The 19,229-nt window shown below is 36.2% G+C and overlaps 1 protein-coding gene across 1 annotated transcript in view; it reads left to right on the forward strand.

Moving 5' to 3' along the window:
• Nucleotides 1-19,229, forward strand: part of LOC140241534 (cilia- and flagella-associated protein 206-like) — a 145,924-nt gene that overhangs the window by 23,238 nt on the left and 103,457 nt on the right. The window contains exons 3-4 of the mRNA XM_072321269.1: nucleotides 16,126-16,216; nucleotides 16,900-17,088. Coding sequence (XP_072177370.1) covers nucleotides 16,126-16,216; nucleotides 16,900-17,088 — 280 coding nt within the window. The remainder of the gene's footprint in view (nucleotides 1-16,125; nucleotides 16,217-16,899; nucleotides 17,089-19,229) is intronic.

The following is a 19,229-nucleotide window of genomic DNA, read 5'->3' on the forward strand; positions in this document are numbered from 1 at the left end:
GTGGCACAAATGTAACTCAAGACATACTCTACAAAATGGCACCATCAAAACTTTTCTTGGAAACCACAAAGAGGGAGCAATTTGTCAAAATACAAAGAAAACAAAGAGAATTCCATTAAATAATATTAAATCAACTAATTTTAAGACATATGTCGGGCAGTCAAGGAGAAATTGCAACTAGTTTTTTGCTGTTGATTTCTATCTAGACATATAAAGACACATTTGAACTTCATTTTAACCTTTTCGGAGCATTTACAGGTCCAAATCTTGAGAAAATGGTGTTTACCACAGAAAAAAATCAAGACAAAACACAAGAGGGCGCTGTATTTTTTTCAAACATAATTGAATACTTCCTGTAAAAGTATAAAATTGTATTATTTTATGTTGTGAATACATGAAATGATAAGTAACAAGAAGCTAAAAAAGGGTCAAAATGTGAAACGGAACTTGCTTATGTTTATTTGTTGCCATGGTGACCAAAATACTTTAACACTAATTAAACATATCTTATACAACGTATATGCGTAATAAGTTTCGGGAAACGACATCAAATTTGGAGGTGATCAGACAATATACCAAACTTATAGTGAGCAAAATTTAAAATTTTCAATATCAGCGGAGCACCTCTCTCTCCAAATTTTTGCTATTTTGGAGATAATAACAATTCATCCACTGTCACATAAACAAATACGAGGGAATCCCCTTCCACACACGCGAGCTGTTGCATTCTTCGTGTTCTTAGAGTTGTTATTCAACTATGCGATCAACACTTTGGAGAATATTTAGGGGAAAAGAGTGAAAAAACACAGCATTTCAAAGGACACTATCAATGGCGAAATTGTGTCTGTCACCTTTTGTCAAAATCATGATTACTATATTCGTAATCAAATAATTCTGTACCATTCCAAATAACCAACATTTCGATATCATTTTGACATAGACACCTCAACAAACAACTCCCAAGTACCAAAACGTCAATAGCGAGATATCTACATATTCAGCAAAATTAAGAGCGCAACGAGAGATAGCAAAACATCCTTCGTAATACTTATAATCCTGCAAAACGGGTGAGTTAATGTTACTAAATATATGAAACACTCTTCAGAGCAAATTTACTTCGACACCTAATGGAAAGGATAAAGTGACAGGAAATAGGATAGAATAGTGCCATGATAATCATACCAAAAGATATACGAAAAACGAACATTAATTCTAATTCAAACAAACTAATGAGCAAACACAAAATAGGCACGCAGATGTATATTATGGACTTTAATCGAAAAGAGAGAGTTTTGGGGCGGCTTTGTTCTACTGTCTTGTTTTTATATACGATATTCGATATACTGGGGAGTAGCAAATCTCCGCAAATGCAAATAGAGCTATGTCGACGGAGCAAATTAGTGCTTGTTGCAGAGTATTGTCAGAATTTTCAGAGCAATTGCATTTTGGTAGAGTTTCATAAGTCTGGAACAGGGAAGAATTATTATAACGATCCCCTCTGATACAAGGTATAAAAAAATTCCAAGTAGATACCGAGAAACAAATAGAATTGCTAAATCGAAATTACTTTGTTCCTTGCCATGCGTCATGCTAGAATAACCAAGTTGCGAGAAGCACAATTAACAACCCCTCCCCCAAAAAAAGGATAATTTCTTCAATTGTTGAATGACTTACTCAATATCTGATAAATCATTTGAAAATGTGATGTACATGTAAAAAAAAAAAAAAAAAAAAGTCTGGTTTGGGGGTAAAAGTCTAGGAATGGGAATGGACAAAACCCTCCAATTCCCTTGCTGTGATACAACCCATATTGGTTACGACCGCGGTCATTTGCTGGTATCAAGATCTGCAAATACCTTGTTTGAGGCTGTTATCTAACTTTATATATAATGGAATTTACATCAGTGCTCCGCTCATCCGCTCTGTATAATCTCATCATTTTGAACTGCCATCTTTATTGTGATTACTCCATAATTCCAATTTTCATTGTTCTTCCAAACAGGAAATTTATTATCACTTATCTTATTATAATAATATGTAAGCTTTGATTAAGCTATGTCTTAGAATTATTCATTGATTCAATAGTCACTCATCCAGATGTAGCCCTTGAATTGGCTATAAAACTGTATGAAAACAACCTTAAATATTGTTAGTTCTTGCTCGGCAAAAGATATGAAAATATGCACAGTGGAGTGTAGCAATTTATCGTAGAAATAAATTTCCATGGGTATTTTAGTGAGAAAATGAATGGCAATGAATGATAAGAAAATACCGTTTTGCGGTAACGTCTCCCATTCCATACATTTTTTCCTACATAAAGAGAGGTACCGTGTAGAACAGCATTTGGATATGGCCGCGGATGCCTTGAACGTAGACTATCACTCCACAGAGAGATACACCGCGTTCAAAACAGCGCGCTCCGTAGAGACCGTGCTTTATCGTTCTGTGTATAGTCTCGGTTCAGACGAGCGGGCTGATTATTAAAGCCCAGAATGCATTGATTAAAGACTACATTCTTCATGACTAAGCTACTCATTTGGAATTGCTATCATAGTTTGATACACTTATCCCTAACAAACAAAACAGCACCACAAAGGTTTTGTCCCTTTTGGTGGTACCAATATCTGACCTGGCCCATGGACTAATAATAATGCACTGTGTTAGTAATAATAACATGTGCCACGTTCGCACGCCTGATTCAGTCGACGACATGCCAAGTTCGCATATTCTGCTCAAACGCACAAACCCGCTCAGATCAATTGATACATTGCCAAATTCCACAGTACAGTGGAATACATGTACAGTCAACCTCGGATACCTCGAATTCGTCGGGACTGAAGAAAATGGTTCGAGGTACGCAAATTTCGAGGTACGCGTACGTCAAATTTTCTTCGACTTATCCGAAGTTTATCGTTGTTCAACATGGTATCTGTTGTAGTGCCTACTGATTGTTAGCATGCTTGTCAATTGGAATTGAATCGACTTTTATATGAATGAATTGAATGAAAATCGGAATTGAAATTAAAATTTCAGAAATAAAGATTTTGGTGGCCCGATCGCTCCACCAAAAAAATTCGGATGTTTGCCTTTACTTTTGAAAATGAATAGCGGTAACAATCGGCTACGTAAGATGCTAAAATAAATGTCAGATGTTTGCTTTTAATTTTGGAAATGAATAACGGTAATATTCGACTCGGTATGATACTAAAATAAATGTCGGATGTTTGCTTTTACTTTTGGAAATGAATAACGATAAGACTCAGCTCTGTATGGTGCTAAAACTAAAAATTTTGCGTTCGAAAATGAACAAGGATAACATTCGGCTCCGGAAGACGCTGGAATAAATGTCGAATATTTGCTTTGACGTTCGGAAATGAAAAACTAATATTCAACTCCGTACGATGGTTTGATAAATGTCAGGTGTTTCCTTATACTTTCAGAAGGAAATAGCAATAACATTCGGCTCCGGAAGATGCTAAAATAGATGTCAGATGATCGCTTTTATGTTCGGAAGTGAATAGCAGTAATATTCTGCTCCATACGATGCTAAAACAACTTTCTGATGTTTGCTTTTAGATTTCGAAATGAATAACAGTAACGTTCAACTGCGTTCAACGGTAAAATTAATGTTTGATGTTTGCTTTGACGTTCGTAAATGAGTGACAATAATATTCAACTCCTAACGATGATAAAATAAATGCTGGATTTTTTTTTTACATTTGAAAGTAAATTGCAATAACATTTAGCTCCGGAAGATGCAAAAATAAATGTCGAATGTTTGCTTTGATGTTCTGAAATGAATAACAATAATATCAAACTCCGTACGATGATAAAATAAATGCCATATGTTTGCCTTTACATTAGAAAGTAAATGGCAATAACATTCAGCTCCGGAAGTTATTAAAATACATGTCGATTGATTGCTTTTACGTTTGGCATGTTTGGAAGTGAATGGCGGTAACATTCTGCCCCATACGATGTTTAAAAAATATTGGATATTTGCTATTACATTTCGAAATGAATAAGAGTAATTCAGCTACGTTTGATGGTAAATGTTGAATGTCTGATGTTTGACTTGACGTTCAAAAATATAAAAAAACAGTAAAATTCGGCTCCGTACAATGATAAAATAATTGTCAGATGATTCATTTCACTTTCGGAAGTGGACAGCAGTACCTTTCGGCTCCAGATATGATAATGAAATAAATGTTGGATGTTTGAAATGAATAACCGTAATATTCTGCTTTGTACGATGCAAAAATAAATAACAGATTGTTGCTTTTACATTTGGAAATGATTAACGGTATTAATCCACTCAGTTAGATGCTAAAACAAATAGCGGATGTTTGCTTTCACGTTTGGAAATGGATAAGGATAGCATTCAGCTCCGCCAAGATGCTAAAATGAATGTCGGTTGTTTGCTTTCCCATTTAAAAATGATTAACAGTTATATTCGGCTCCGTAAGGTGCTAACATACTAATATATGTTGGATGATTGCTTTTACAATAAGAAATGAATAACAGTAACTTTCGGATGCTAACAAATGTCAGCAAATGCTCCCACTTTCTCATTTCAAACGTAAGTTTTAACCTCCTAGTATAAGCATCAACTTTTGTAATAATCTCTACGCCTAATTGCTAAATCTTAAAACACAGAATAAGATGATTGAATTTTCTATTCATTTGTTTAAGACATGGGCATCTGTATCACTTCAATAATGCTTAATATTAATTTTTATATGTTTAGTAGGACCGATTTAGTTTTTCTGATGTTTTTTCCGGGTTTTTTTTGGTTCTTTTTTGCGTCAGCAGATTTTACTTTCGACCACAAAAAAATAAAAATCAATGACATTGGTGACCCAATAAAGTCAGTGTGGAGCCCTGTCTACTGTAAAGGTGGAAATTTTCGCGGTGTTGAAATTTTCGCGTATTTCGCGCAACCCGAAACTAGCGCGAAAATAAAAGCTCGCGAATATTTTTGCTTGCCATATGTTCCTGTGCATGATGCCGCGGAATTAAAAACACGCAAAACTCTTCTAACCCAGCAAAGCGCGAAAAATTAGTCGCGCGAAAATATCCACTTTTACAGTATTCCATTCTTTATTATGCTCGGCCTATACTTCCAGATCATATACCACACTATTTTCATAATCGCATTGCTGCTTTCACCAAACTTGGTCCAAGGATGATGTATGATGGGGAAATCAGTTGAGGAGATTTTAGTGACATTGACAAGAGGTCAAAGGTCAGAAGGTCAAGGTCAAATGCTAAAAGTATTGCTATTTCCACCAAATGTATGCAATGCCCGAAGGTATTTTATTGAAACTTATTGTAGACATGTACTACTGCGTAATGATTCTCCAGAGAGAGTTTCATGTCATAAGGTCAAAGGTCAAAAGGTCAAAGGTTAGGTGAAAATGTTGCAATTTCACTTTTCTCGCAAATGGTTCAATGTGTCTTCATGGAACTTGGTACATATGCATGTACTGACTGGCAGGGATTATCTAGGGAATTTAGGGGTCATGGGTCAATAGTCAGGGGGTCAAAGGTCAAGGTCAACTCCTCAAAATTTTACTGTTTCCCTCATATACTAGTATATGCAATGCTTGCTTTATTAGTTTTAAAACTTAATATATACATGTATTACCTAATGGAGATTCTCTGGGAAATTTCCAGCCAGAAGGTCAAAGGTCAAAGGTTAAGGGTCAAAGTTCAGGTTTAAATGAAAAAAAAAATCTATTTTGTGCTATAATTACACTCTTTCTTCATACTTTGAAAATTACTTATTGCATAATCTTACAACAGGGTCAGTCAGCAGTCAAGTAAAAATCCTCAATTCCCCAAATATGTGTACCTGCACTCTTAGACAATTATAGCAAACCCAGTTTGAGGAAAGTGAACATTCAAGACATTTCTGACAAACCTGTCATATCAATATTTTGCCAGTTATGTGAAACTGTCATCACACATTGTGAAGACATTGTACTATACAACTATTGGGAGAATCATGCATTATGGCGGAGGCATCAGTCGCCATAGCGACATTTCTAGTTTATTTTCATGTGATGACTGACTATCAAGTGGTGTTTCCTACTGGCTTTGTGAGTAAACTCCAGGTTTCTGTCACTGTTTTGTGTGCAAAAATCATGCCTCTACAATAATGTAGAGCTGGTAATTTCAAAGAAAAAAACAACATAGATTTGTCATACAATTTATATCAAAGCAAAGCTTGGGATTTTCTCTACAACTTTGCTCATTACATGTTCAGGGTAACTAACACAAATCTAAAAAAAAAAAAGTTACATATAGGTTTGAAAAACAATATTCTCCCCAAATAGTCCAGCAGATATAGAAAAAATCATGCACTTAATGGTAAAAGCACCATACTTGGTACACATGTACATGATGCCAATAAAAGTCATTTCTGATATGGAAGCCACTCTGATTCTCCCTTTGGCGGCCGTGGCGGCCATTTTTCAAAATGGCCGCGATGTGATATAGCAATGCTATGTATTTTGGAAACTATAAGTCCGATTGTCGTGATTCTTGTACCAAAGTATAGGTTTTGAGGGTCAAGGATTCCAATAAAATAATTTTTGAGAGGATAAAACCATGGCAACCTACTTATTGGCGGCCATTTTGAAAAAAATATGGCCACCATGCTAGATATAACATATCCTTAAAACGTATGGACAAAGGGTCATGACTCTGGTACCAAATTATATGTTTTGGGGTCAAGGATTCCAATAAATTCAACTGTAAGTGAATATGAATCGTTTCATCCTACATTTTAGCGGCCATTTTAATAAATATGGCTGCCATACAACAGATAGTCAATATTGTATATCTTCGAACTCAAAAGGTATATAGTCACGATTCAAGTGTAAAAGTATAGCTTTGGGGTGAAGGTTTTCAATATAATGATGTTTTAGCAAAGTGAATAGGTTCATCACATCCTTTGTTTTGGCGGCCATTTAATAAATATGGGCTCCCTCAGTTATATAGCGTATGAGTGTTATGAAAGCGGGATGCCCATTGTGAATTGATTCTGGTGTAAACGTTTGTTTTAGGGGTCAACAATTACTTGTTCACTCATCTTTAGTATTCTAATGTGGAACATCTGGGCATAGTTAACTTTGTAAGCATTTTGGAAAATATGCTCAACTTCCTTTATAGGATTTCTGTGTGTGCAGTGTATGTGAAAAACATGATCTTCACAATTTCATGTCTGAAGATTATACATTTTCTAGAAATATAGACTCTCGCTTTCTCTGTTCCCTGGACCATGGAATTAAAATCATAGTTTCCAACCAATATAGTACATCTGTTTTCTTTGGAAACATGACACTAAGTGTGAGAAAACTTCTAAAACTTCTTGGGTCACTTACATCAAATGTAAACACTATGTATGTCCAAATCCATGATTGACCAGGCTATTCTTATACTTACAACTACACTGAATCTTATACATCAAACGATAAAGTAAATATAATAGGTATTATACAATACATCTTTATAGGAGTACATCTAATTGTCATTTGAAGCGTAGTGGGTAAAGAATCGGCCTCATGAAAAGAAATCAGATCTTCTGCCAAAGTTTTGTATCTTATACCAACATCATTTCTTTTAGAAAAAGCTGGACATGATAGGTTTTTTTGTGTCATCATCTTGACATATGATGCACTTGGTCCAATCTGTTTCTTTCCTGGGATCTGGTTTCTCGGTTGAAATGAGCTTTACTTTTGAAGCCATGTTATCCTACAAATAAACCCAATTACCAGTTACTTAAAAAGATAACATTTTATGTAAATGTGCTTAACAGAGGTAAAGCAAAAAACTGAATGTGTACATTTTTTCTAGAAATGTGACAAACATTTTCTTTAAATGGATTTGTGGTTGTGAATTTTACCTTTTGATGTACAATAATTTGTAAAGAACAAGAACAAGGAAAAATAAAATTATCTGTTTCTGTGTGTAGTTCTACTCTGAATACATTACTTGTTATGGTTGATCTATGCATTAATTTTTATCAATGATTTTAGCCTCTTGAACTGAATTTCACCCTACCCTAACCCCAAAGAAATTATACAAATATATATTTGATGCATTTGCCATTCTCATGTGGAATAAGGATTAAGGTTTCATAATTCAAAAGCAACTTCTACAGGTAAATGGACAGTGGGCATTTCAACACAATTTTATAACGTAACAGCGCCCATCCAAAATATAAACTACAAGAAAAATTATGCTTATTTATGAATTTAAGGAAAACCTCAAAGAAATACCGGTACACATTTTTGGGTTCATAATTATTGGAAGATAAAACTGCAGAATAAAATATTCAGTAAATCGATCTTACTTACCGGCACCAGTAGAAATACTGAAGGCGTTCTCTAAAGCGCACCTGCATCTATATATGCATTCACGTTCATCTCTGCTCATCAATGGATGATCAGGAACAATAATTGTTTTGGATTGTCAGAGCTCATTCGATTCCTTCATATGATTCCTTATAATTTTGTGTAACATTTTTGACAAGGTCATACTATGAAATGATGAACAAGAACTGAAAACAAACTTTAGAAATCAGTAGGTCTTATAAGACTGCAATAATCATGTCTTTGTGGCTGGAAACTATTACAGTACACTAATTGTACTCTCCTGTCTATGCATCCATAATGGGGGGGGGGGGGGGAGTCTTCTATTCCATTCTCACCATTTATTCTACCTTTGATATTCAACATAATTATCTTTAGTATTCCAGGTATGCAACAATTGTACTTATGTGATGTTCAATACCTACTTGAATAGTGAATGTGATAGAGGTATGGTCAATTAACAACAATCAATGAACAATAAAGAACTAAACGCCGCAACAACAAAGGAGGTTCATTTACCAATAATAGGTGAACGATTCTTGTCAATGGGACGATACATATAGTATGGCAAGTGAGAGTGTACAAATGTATATATATATATATGTATATATATATATATATATATATATATATATATATATATACAGGCTGGCCCCTCAGAAAACGGAAACCAATATTTTTTTTTTCAAAACCAAAACGAAATTGTCCAATTTGGTTGAGTAATTTTATTTCTGGACATGTTTTTGTTGATCATTAATTTCTTACTTTATTTTATCAAAGCTCAGCAACGGAGACTACCCAACAATTGAAGGTCAATTTTCGACAATAATCCTATTTAAGCATTCCACATTGTTATGTGCGGCCTCAATTCTTAGTTAGTCTCCAAAGGCAGTGGCTTTTGTTCGATGCTGAAATTTGTTGAATTGAGCTAAGAAATTTACGCTCGACCCGTCTTTACAAAAACATCTGTAGAATGAAAACTACTCAACCAAATCGGATGATTTTGGTGTCATTCTTCTTCTAGATAAATTCTCTATAAATCTATGTCATTCATTTTGGTATCAAAGTAATGCAAATGTGCAAATATTTGCGAAAACTTGCGTTTCCGTTAATTCTAGGCCACACTGTATATAATGTGTGTGTGTGTGTGTGCATACTCTATGTAGTGCGGCAGTCATATTTATCAAAATGGACATGAAAACAAAATGTGTTAGTTCTATTCATCAACAAATGCTTGTTTAAATTCATAGACGTACAGTATAGTATACATTGCGGTGGCCATGTTTTAAAATGGCAGCCAAAACATAGGATGTGATGGTTGTATACACGAAAAGATGTATCCATTTAAATAATTGAACCTCAAAAACATATTTTTTGCACCAGAATCATGAAGATGCATCCATTGGTTTCAAAGATATAATGTAGAGCGGCAGCCATTTTTTTTTCTCAAAATGGCCGCTAATAAGTAGGTTGCCATGGTTTTATCCTCTAAAAAATCATTTTATTGGAAACCTTGACCCTCAAAACCTATACTTTGGTACAAGAATCACGACAATCGGACTTATAGTTTGCAAAATACACAGCATTGCTATATCACATGGCGGTCATTTTGAAAAATGGCCGCCACGGCCGCCACAGGCAGAATCAGAGTGGCTTCCATATCAGAAATGACTTTTATTGGCATCATGTACATGTGTACCAAGTATGGTGCTTTTACCATAATGTGCATGATTCACCCTATATGTGCTCTATATCCGTTAGACTAAAAGCATGACTAATGTATGTTGCAGTCTCAGAATAATGTGGCCCACAGGGGGTTTGCACCATGGCACACAAAGAGTTGATAGAAGAAATAGATGTATAAGAATAAATGAAGTAAAAAATAAAATGGTGATACTACACATCAACACAGTAGATTTTACTTGTGACAAAAAAAAAAAAAAAATAAGACTTTGCTCTGAAATTGGAATGATCAGAGTTTGTCTCTTGAGTTGACGTGAATTATCATAAAAAATATTGCAATTGCTGAACAAAAACAAAACAAAAAATCCACCTAGATCTACACATATTTTGCTGTAATATCTTCAGGACAGCCAATAAAAGGCCTGATTGAAAATTCTGTTCATGTGATTCAGAGACTCCAACTCTCCCGCTTTGGACAGAAGATCTCCTGCCAAAAGCCCATTTTTGCAGAATCTCCCGTTCTTCCGCTTGAGATTTAATTTCTCCCACTTGAAATGATTTCTTACTGAATTTCATTGTATGCTGAAAAATAAGCCTTAGATAGCACGAGAGAGCATCTAGAAACCTAGACTGCAAGGGACTTCGTGCTCGTGATGTGTGCTTCGCGCACAACAAGTTGGAGTCTCCGGTTTGCTAGGGTTTTCAGGCGGGAGAATCTCCAGATCAGAAGGTGCTTAGGGTTGGAGTCTCTGGTGATTGCGCAGAAATTTCAGATTTAGGCTTTATGATCAGATAGAGAGCAGGGATAATTAATGAAATGAAACATGATCACTCACCAGCATTTAAAGCCTAGTGCAGTCACTGTGCTGGGCTCCAGACGCAGACAAGGCCTTCGGCACTGTTGTTCATACATCAGCTTCGGGGAAACTGCCGGGGCTGAGCTGGTGGGAGCTCATCAATTGCATAATTCCCCATAATAATATGTCCACATTAAGAATGTGTTTTGTTTTGTTTTCCTAGCCCATTACCATAAATCAACATCATGCTTATTAAATGCAGATATTATTGCTAAAAGTTCCAAGAACTTGTTTTTATTGTTTTTTTAAGGGAAGCAAATCTCAGTTCTGCTCATGCAGTTCGAGTTCCTAGCTCAGCTCATGAATAAACGATAAATGCCTTGGCTAAGCCTCATTACGTGGCTACAATGTACGGCCAAGGCACGGCCAAAGTGCGGCGCAGCTAGGCTCAGTTGGCAGTGATTGTGGCAAGCGCTCCCTTGGCCGATCGGGGTGACATGCACATTGTACTATACTAGTAAATACGCACGTCAATATGCAGTCGATAACGCTAGGCGATTACTCTTAGATCAAGGCGCCTGTAATTTTTGGCATTGTAGAGATTGCTCTAATTCTCTTTATATATTGCTATATCTCTTTATGTGAGTAACTTGGCACTCTCATATTTGGTAGGGATATTACCAGTACAACAACCTACAATGTCAGAAAAATGAATTTCAGGGTGCAGATACACTTTATATCTCAAGCAGGAGAATGGGAGATTTTGCAAGAATGGGCTTTCGGCGGGAGATCTTCCGTCAAAAGCGGGAGAGTTGGAGTCTCTGGTACCCAGGGCCTATTAGGCCCTAGTCGGGGACTACTAATCTACTAGACTAGGTGTTAAAAACAACAACAAACATATGACACACATTTCATCTTTAGGTTTAACAACTAAAACAATCTGAGTTAAATCTCTGTTAAAATCTAAATTAGATCTGAACTTGTCATTACTAATACAAAATGTTATTTTTAAATTTTTGGTCACAAAATACAAGGTTACAAAAGTAGGCGTATTACCAAACATGTATTTATCACTTTCACCAGTCAGATATTAATTTTTTTATTACCAAATCTAGTGTAACAAAAGGAGAATCAAAGAATTATTTTTTTCGGGGGGGGGGGGATACTCAAGGTACCTGGTACATCTCCATAGTTTACAACATGCACTTTACCGACCACTGCAACAACCAACAAATGCAATCTACAATCAGCACCATTATATTAAGATTTATATTTCCTTTGGAGGACTGCAGACTAATGCCAAAACTCCCATTTCCTTATATATATTCTTCTTCCTCCAGTGTCACTTTGTGCACATGGTTACAGCAAGTGGGTAAAACAAACAAGCAATGTCAATGTGGAGTTTTCCACGCTTCCGTCCACATAATATCATGATGGCTGTGCAAGGGAAATAATAACAAAAATGCACATGGACCTTCCTTTCTGAATATTTTTCCAACCCTGTCACTGTAATAAGGTGATACGAGTATCCTCTCGGATCACCTTCTGTATCTGTACGGATTCTTTATTTCTCCCCAAAAGTTGTGCAAAGGTTAACTCAGAAAGTCCTTTGCCTATCAATTTCAAACTTATAGCATATATGTATTGTTTCCCAAAGACGACAGATCTAATAAAATCATTGTGATCAGTCGACCGTGATGTCACTATGACATCATTATATGAAAACACATTTTCATTCATATCTCATTAATGGAATGGAATTTCTCAATGAAATTTATGTCTCATATAGTTCAAGTCAAGTTCTTTCTACTCATATTCTCAAAATTCAGTTTACACTTAAAACGTACGCGCACGTTAAAAAGTCGACATGCTTTAATCGAGCTCAATTTTTTTTTTCACACGTTTCAGATCATTTGAAGCATTTTTTGAAAAATTGAAAAAAATGGACAGACGTGTGCGCGCGCGCATATACGCACACACAGCTCATATCCAATAGAAATTTCCCATTTTTTCACACGGATCAGATGTCTGAAATGTCAAGGAATAATTCTACCAAGTTTCAAGTCAATCCAACTCAATATGACGTCATACGGGCCCGTCAAAGTTGAAATTCCGCGCGTGTGTCAATGGCGATATACTGTGCAACTATGTCAAAAAACCGCCAATTTTAAGTCCGATTTTACTCGTCAGGATGGACGGTGACCCCCCATTTTCTTTACATATTCTGAAAGCTGATGAGTTGTAAATGTCATTTCATAGGTTGGCGATGCTGGAAAAATGATTTAAAGATATCAAATTTCTTAATAAAATTTTTAAAAAGTAAATTTTCAAAATGACGTCATCAAATTTCAAGTTCACTCGAGCGTATCTCACTTATCCTTTGCCAATTTTCACTCAGATTTCAGTATGTTGTAGCTTATTAAATGCTCTTTCATAATTGTAATTACAAAATTTTGATTGGATGACGGCATCACCTCGTAAAAATGGATTAAATGTAATCTTGTCAAATTTGACCAGTTTATGTGTTATCTCTATGGGAGTGCAATTTTTCTGGAAATGAAAATTTACATGACTATCTTTATCGAGCACTAGCTCACTTACCCTTTGGTGAATTTCTCCCAGATTTTGATATGTTGTAGCTGAGACTTTGGGCTATCGTAAATGTGCCCTTCGTTTTTTCATACGGTGTCGGGATCACGTTAAAAAACTTGGTTGAAAGTAAAGCTTATCTTCAATGTATTGAGATATTTCTTTCTTTCTGCAATTTTCTTTGCAATAACCCAAGTAAAACAGCCCCTTTCACCCCCATATTTTTCACATTTTTAGTTCATGTCACGTACATTATTTCATAAAATAACAACTACTTGATCGGACACCATCTTGGGTATGTAAATAAGGGTCAAAGGTCATAAATGTTTCATCCTGTATTTTGGTGAATACCTGTCCTATCTTTCCCATATTTTGCACACGCAAAGACCATGTTACAAGAATCATTTCGCAAAATAACCACTTTTTGCTCAGATGCCATCTTGGGTGTGCAAAGTGAGGTCTAAGGTCAAATATAGTTTATTCTGTATTTTCGTTAGTGTATGCGGAATTCGGTACCAAAGATGGCAGGTCTTTTTCTAAATGAGAATCCAAACATCACACGGCCAATGTCCCCTCAACACAAATGAAACAGGTATGGTCATGCCTATTGGGATCAGGACTCAAATCATTGATTTCCGAATAGATCGGATCACCTGATTTGTCAGTGTTGACAAATTCCAAGTCTAGTTGTGACATGGTTTTGTTTTTGTTTTTTTTTTTAACATGGGTTTTTGAGTGACCCGCATGAGATTCATGCATCCTAGCAGGGTATCCCTGCATTGGTTCCTGGCCAGATTTGGGGGTCTTACGATGATTTTAATCGCAAGGAGGCGCTGCTAGCAAAAAAAACTGACCTCACAAACCCCCCATTTTTACAATTGTTCTGCATTAAGTAACCCTTCTTGTACAATTTGATCAAGTTTCGTGAAAATGACATGGGCTTTGAATGTACAGCATGACAGTCATGGACCCCACCTAATCAGGGCACCCACAATAGGTTTATAACCAGATTTTATGGTCATAGGATGATTTCTATCATATGGGGGTGCTGCCAGCACAAAAACTATCACATGAACCCCCAATTTTTATTGTTTTTCTGGAATGAGTAAGACTTCTTCTACATTTTGGTCAAGTTTTGTGAAAATGACATGGGTTTTGAATGTACAGCGTGAGATTTATGAACCCACCCTGTCAGGACATCCCTGCATAGGTTCCTGACTAGATTTTTGGGTCTTACGATGATATACTGTAAAAGTGGATATTTTCGCTGGACTAATTTTTCGCGCTAGGCCGGGTCAGAAAATTTCGCGTGTTTTTAATTCCGCGAAATCAAGACATCACGCACAGGAACGTATGGCAAGCAAAAATATTCGTGTGTTTTTATTTTCGCGCTAGTTTCTGGTTGCGCGAAATGCGCGAAAATTTCAACACCGCGAAAATTTCCACTTTTACAGTATGTCGCATGGGGGCGCTGCTAGCACAAAAACGAGCACATGAGCCCCCACTTTTTTATTATTTTTCTGGAATTAGTAAGCCTTCTACAGTTTGGTTAAGTCTCGTGAAAATGACATGGGTTTTGAATGTACAGTATAAGTGTTATGAACCTCGTCCTTTAGCTTACCCCTATCAGAAAACGTCCCTGACGAGGATTTGAGAGATTTCGGTGTTTTCTTCCGTGTGAGGGTGCTGCTTGCTCAAGAATGAGAGTGCAAACCCTAACCCTTTTCCTCATTTTGGATATCTTTCTCTGCAATTCTTGCAAATTTGGAGAAAATAGCGTGGATTTTGAAAGAATTATGGGGATTTAAGTTTGTCATTGCAGATTTTGTTGCCAATCATCATCTTGATCCTGTAACGCTATCATTTAATACTGGACAGCAGATTGTCCTATTCTTCAAAGTCCCATAGAAGAAAAACAAGCACATGAACCTGTGGTTTTATTTATATATTTGGGCTTTGGATGGGTCAAAAATACAGTATGAAAAGTTTGAAGAAAATGACATGGACTTCACTTTAACTGAGGAACATCCTTAAAGGGAAAGATTTGGCCCATGAGGTCAAAGGGCACATGAACATATTAAAATGTCACAATTTTTTTCCATATTTTGAAAATAGCTCAAAGTATTGTGATAATTGGATATTACCACTTAGTGATTATTTCAAGAAAGTTGCGAGCCATGGGGTCAAAAGCAAGGGTCAAATTTTAGGTCCAGTGAAAATGCTCATATTCACAAATACTTACCATCTGAAACAATTCAGCCATCCAAGTGAAACCCAGTTCAAGAAATGTAAACACACATTTGTGGTTGTGCCAAAATTTCAAACATGTCATTTCATTTTTTTTTTTCTTGCCGGTCATGTAAAACTATCATCTCACATTGTCAAGATGCATGAAAGACCTGTTTGGAGAACCATGCAATATGGCAAAGGTGTTCTTGTCACCATAGTGACATTTCTAGTTTGTGTTTATGCAATCTGCACCATGTACACTTGTTTATGATGCGGGAGCTTTGGGCAATAAAACATGAGATTGATACATTGGCAAATATTGTGTGTCATTGTGTTGAATGTAAACTCAAAATGTGAGAAGTTCCAAGGAATGATAACTTGACATCATTGTTCAGTTTAGGGAGTGTTGCTAACAGTTTCTTATCCTGTTTTTGCCCACATGTATCAAGATCTGTGTTGACAGATTGCTTGATTCAAGATCATCAGCCCTGGACACTGTTAAAATGCAGGTCTACTTTGACATGAACTACACTTCCAGAAGTAAGTTTTCTAATGCTGATAAGCTACACTTGCCACAAGGAGTGCACACACAGCTGCATTTTAAAATTGCATGGTACTGGAAATACTAATCATAATTTGCTCGGTATCACAGATTAATTATGCCTATTGCATTACAAATGTATGACAAATTGTGCAGTATTTTTACCTCAGAAAATCATCAGATTTTGTTCATAACCTCTTGTTTTAACATATTTTCAAGAACATTTTTTACAGCTTTCTGTATGTACTTCGGTATGTTCTTTGTGTCAGATGTGCATGTATCAGGAATTGTGTTTTTGTTTTTGTTTTTGTTTTTGTTTCTTTGTTTTTGTAATTGAATATTGGCAAATGAAAGAGAGGTCCTGTTAGGGGTTTAGGGCAATTACCCCCTGGGCAATTACCCGGACCCTTACCTTAACCTTAATCCTAATCCTGAACCTAATCCTAACCCTAACCCAAACTCTATACCCTAAACCTAACCCCAACCCCAATCTTTACTCTAACTTTATCACTACATGTATAGCCAGCATTTAACTGGGAGATAATTGGGGGGGGGGGGGGGTAGTTGCCCTGATACACCTTTTAGGTATATTTTGTGTGTGTTAAATGTATCATATGAATTGTTGATAATCTTATAATGAAATATTTTGGTAAGTGAAGAGTAACCAAAATATTTTTTGTAGGTGATTTTCTGGAAGAGCATAGACGTGTGCTTGAGCAGCGACTAACCCCAGTTATCAGAGAAATTACTGACAGCCGAGCAAGAACAAGGGATGAGCTGGAGAGTCTCTACAGGAAAATTGTGTCAGCTGTGCTTCTCCGCTCAGGCCTGGGGTCACCGACTGATATTGCAGTTGTCAGAGAAGCAACAGGTAACTGTCCTCCGTAACAACTCTTACCATCAACTCCCCCAACAGTGAAAATTAAATCAATGTTTATTGATGAAAGAACAGGCAAAAAAACTGCAGCAGAGCATGTTACAATTTCACTTTTCTCACAAATGGTTACAATGTATCTTCATGGAACTTGGTACATACGCATGTACTGACTGGCAGGGATTATCTAGCGAATTTAGGGGTCATGGGTCAATAGTCAGTGGTCAAAGGTCAAGGTCAACTTGTCAAAATTTTACTATTTCCCTCATATACTAGTATATGCAATGCTTGCATTATTATTTTTAAAACTTAATATACATGTACCTGTATTACCTAATGGAGATTCTCTCTTGGAAATTTCTTGCCAGAAGGTCAAAGATCAAAGGTTAAGGGTCAAGGCCAGGTTTAAATGCAACAAAAAAAAAATCTATTTTATACTGTAATTACACTCTTTTCAAGATATTCAAGATATTTCTGACAAACCTGTCATTTTGATTTTGCCAGTTATGTGAAACTGTCATCACACATTGTGAAGACATTGTACTATGTTTTACGCCTATTGGGAGAATCATGCATTATAGCGGAGGCATCAGTCGCCATAGCGACATTTCTAGTTTTTTTTTTTTGGTATTATGTTCTGTTGACCATGCTTGTTGAATTCAAAATGGTGAGTCATTGTGAATTCCTGTGAAATGGGCCAGTGTCAGATTTTAAAGGGGAATATGAAACCCAAGTATGTAAAAGTGGATTGAGCAAATGCAGAAATGTTAGTAGAACACATCAGTGAAGTTGTAGGAAAATTTTGACAATGCCTTCAAAAGTTTTGAATTTTTAAAATTTAGGTACATGTACTACCATTGCTGGATGAAAAGACTATAATTTGTGATGTCACAATAGAACAACAACATTAAAAAAAGGAGTAGCAGAAAGTATGTTGCCATGGTAGCACTGCATTATGAGCGCCAAAATCAGGAAGGAGCTCTGCAGATTGCAACGTTTTTGCAGTTTGTAAGTGATTTCAGAAAAATATTTGAGCACTGACAATGTGTTGCCATTGTAACAGCATATTTTGATTGAAAATCATACAAAAATATTGTGGATTCAGTTACCTCCCTCAGTCTTTAAGCATTTGGCTTGAAATTTGGCACATGTGACCACTTTAGTACGAAGATATGCAAACTTTATCTTTCGTCATTGTTAGACATTGTGTTGCCATGGTAACAGTATATTTTGAATGAAAATCATATAAACATTTGGGTTCAGCTAACTCTCAGTTCTGTGAATTTGACATGTTATTACCTAGATGTAAAAAATTTATCTTTCATCATTGTTGAAAAATTATGTGTTGCCATGGTAACAGCATATTTTGAATGAAAATCATGCGATGATGTAAATTCAGCTAGCTCCCTCAGCTTTTGAGCATTTGAGTTGAAATTTGGCACTTGTGGTGGCTATGATATATAGTTGTGCAAACTTCATTTTTTTTTTGTTAATGTCGAACATTGTGTTGCCATGGTAACAGCATTTTTTTATGAAAATCATAGAATTGCCAATTTTCTTATCTTGCTCCCTCACGTTTTGAGCACTTGACTTGAGATATGGCACATTTGACTATCAGTGAGCAAATATACATTCAGTGTTGAAAAATAGATTGCCAGGGTAACTATATATATTTTTTTTTTATAAAAAGCATCCAAAGTAATTGCTGGTTGTCATTCTGAGTTTGACATCGTTTAGTTACTTTTTTATCGAGCAGTGGGAGATAATTCAGAAAACAAATAAACAAAAAGGAGAAGTAGCCTTATTTTAGGCCAGTTGAATGAAAGAAATATAGTATCATAACGTTTGAAATCATGCCAGTGGTCTTGCCAGGGGCTTCGACATGAGCTACCTTTGAATAATTCTTTCCCTGTTTATTGCCCCAAGCCCAAGACTGTTACAAAGACTGTTACACCCCTTTCAGTAACTCTCTTGGCTCGGGCCAGGCCTGAGCTAAGTCATAAAATGTTGAGTTTATGAATGGATTGGGCCAGAGTGGCCCGCGCCAGGCTCAGGCTATTTTGGCACTGCTGTAAGAGTTTCTGAACGAACGATAGCAGCACCAGCCTCAGGCCAAAAATCCATGCACGGTCAAAGGT

Source organism: Diadema setosum, chromosome 18, assembly GCF_964275005.1.
Source record: "Diadema setosum chromosome 18, eeDiaSeto1, whole genome shotgun sequence".
NCBI classification, from domain to species: domain Eukaryota; kingdom Metazoa; phylum Echinodermata; class Echinoidea; order Diadematoida; family Diadematidae; genus Diadema; species Diadema setosum.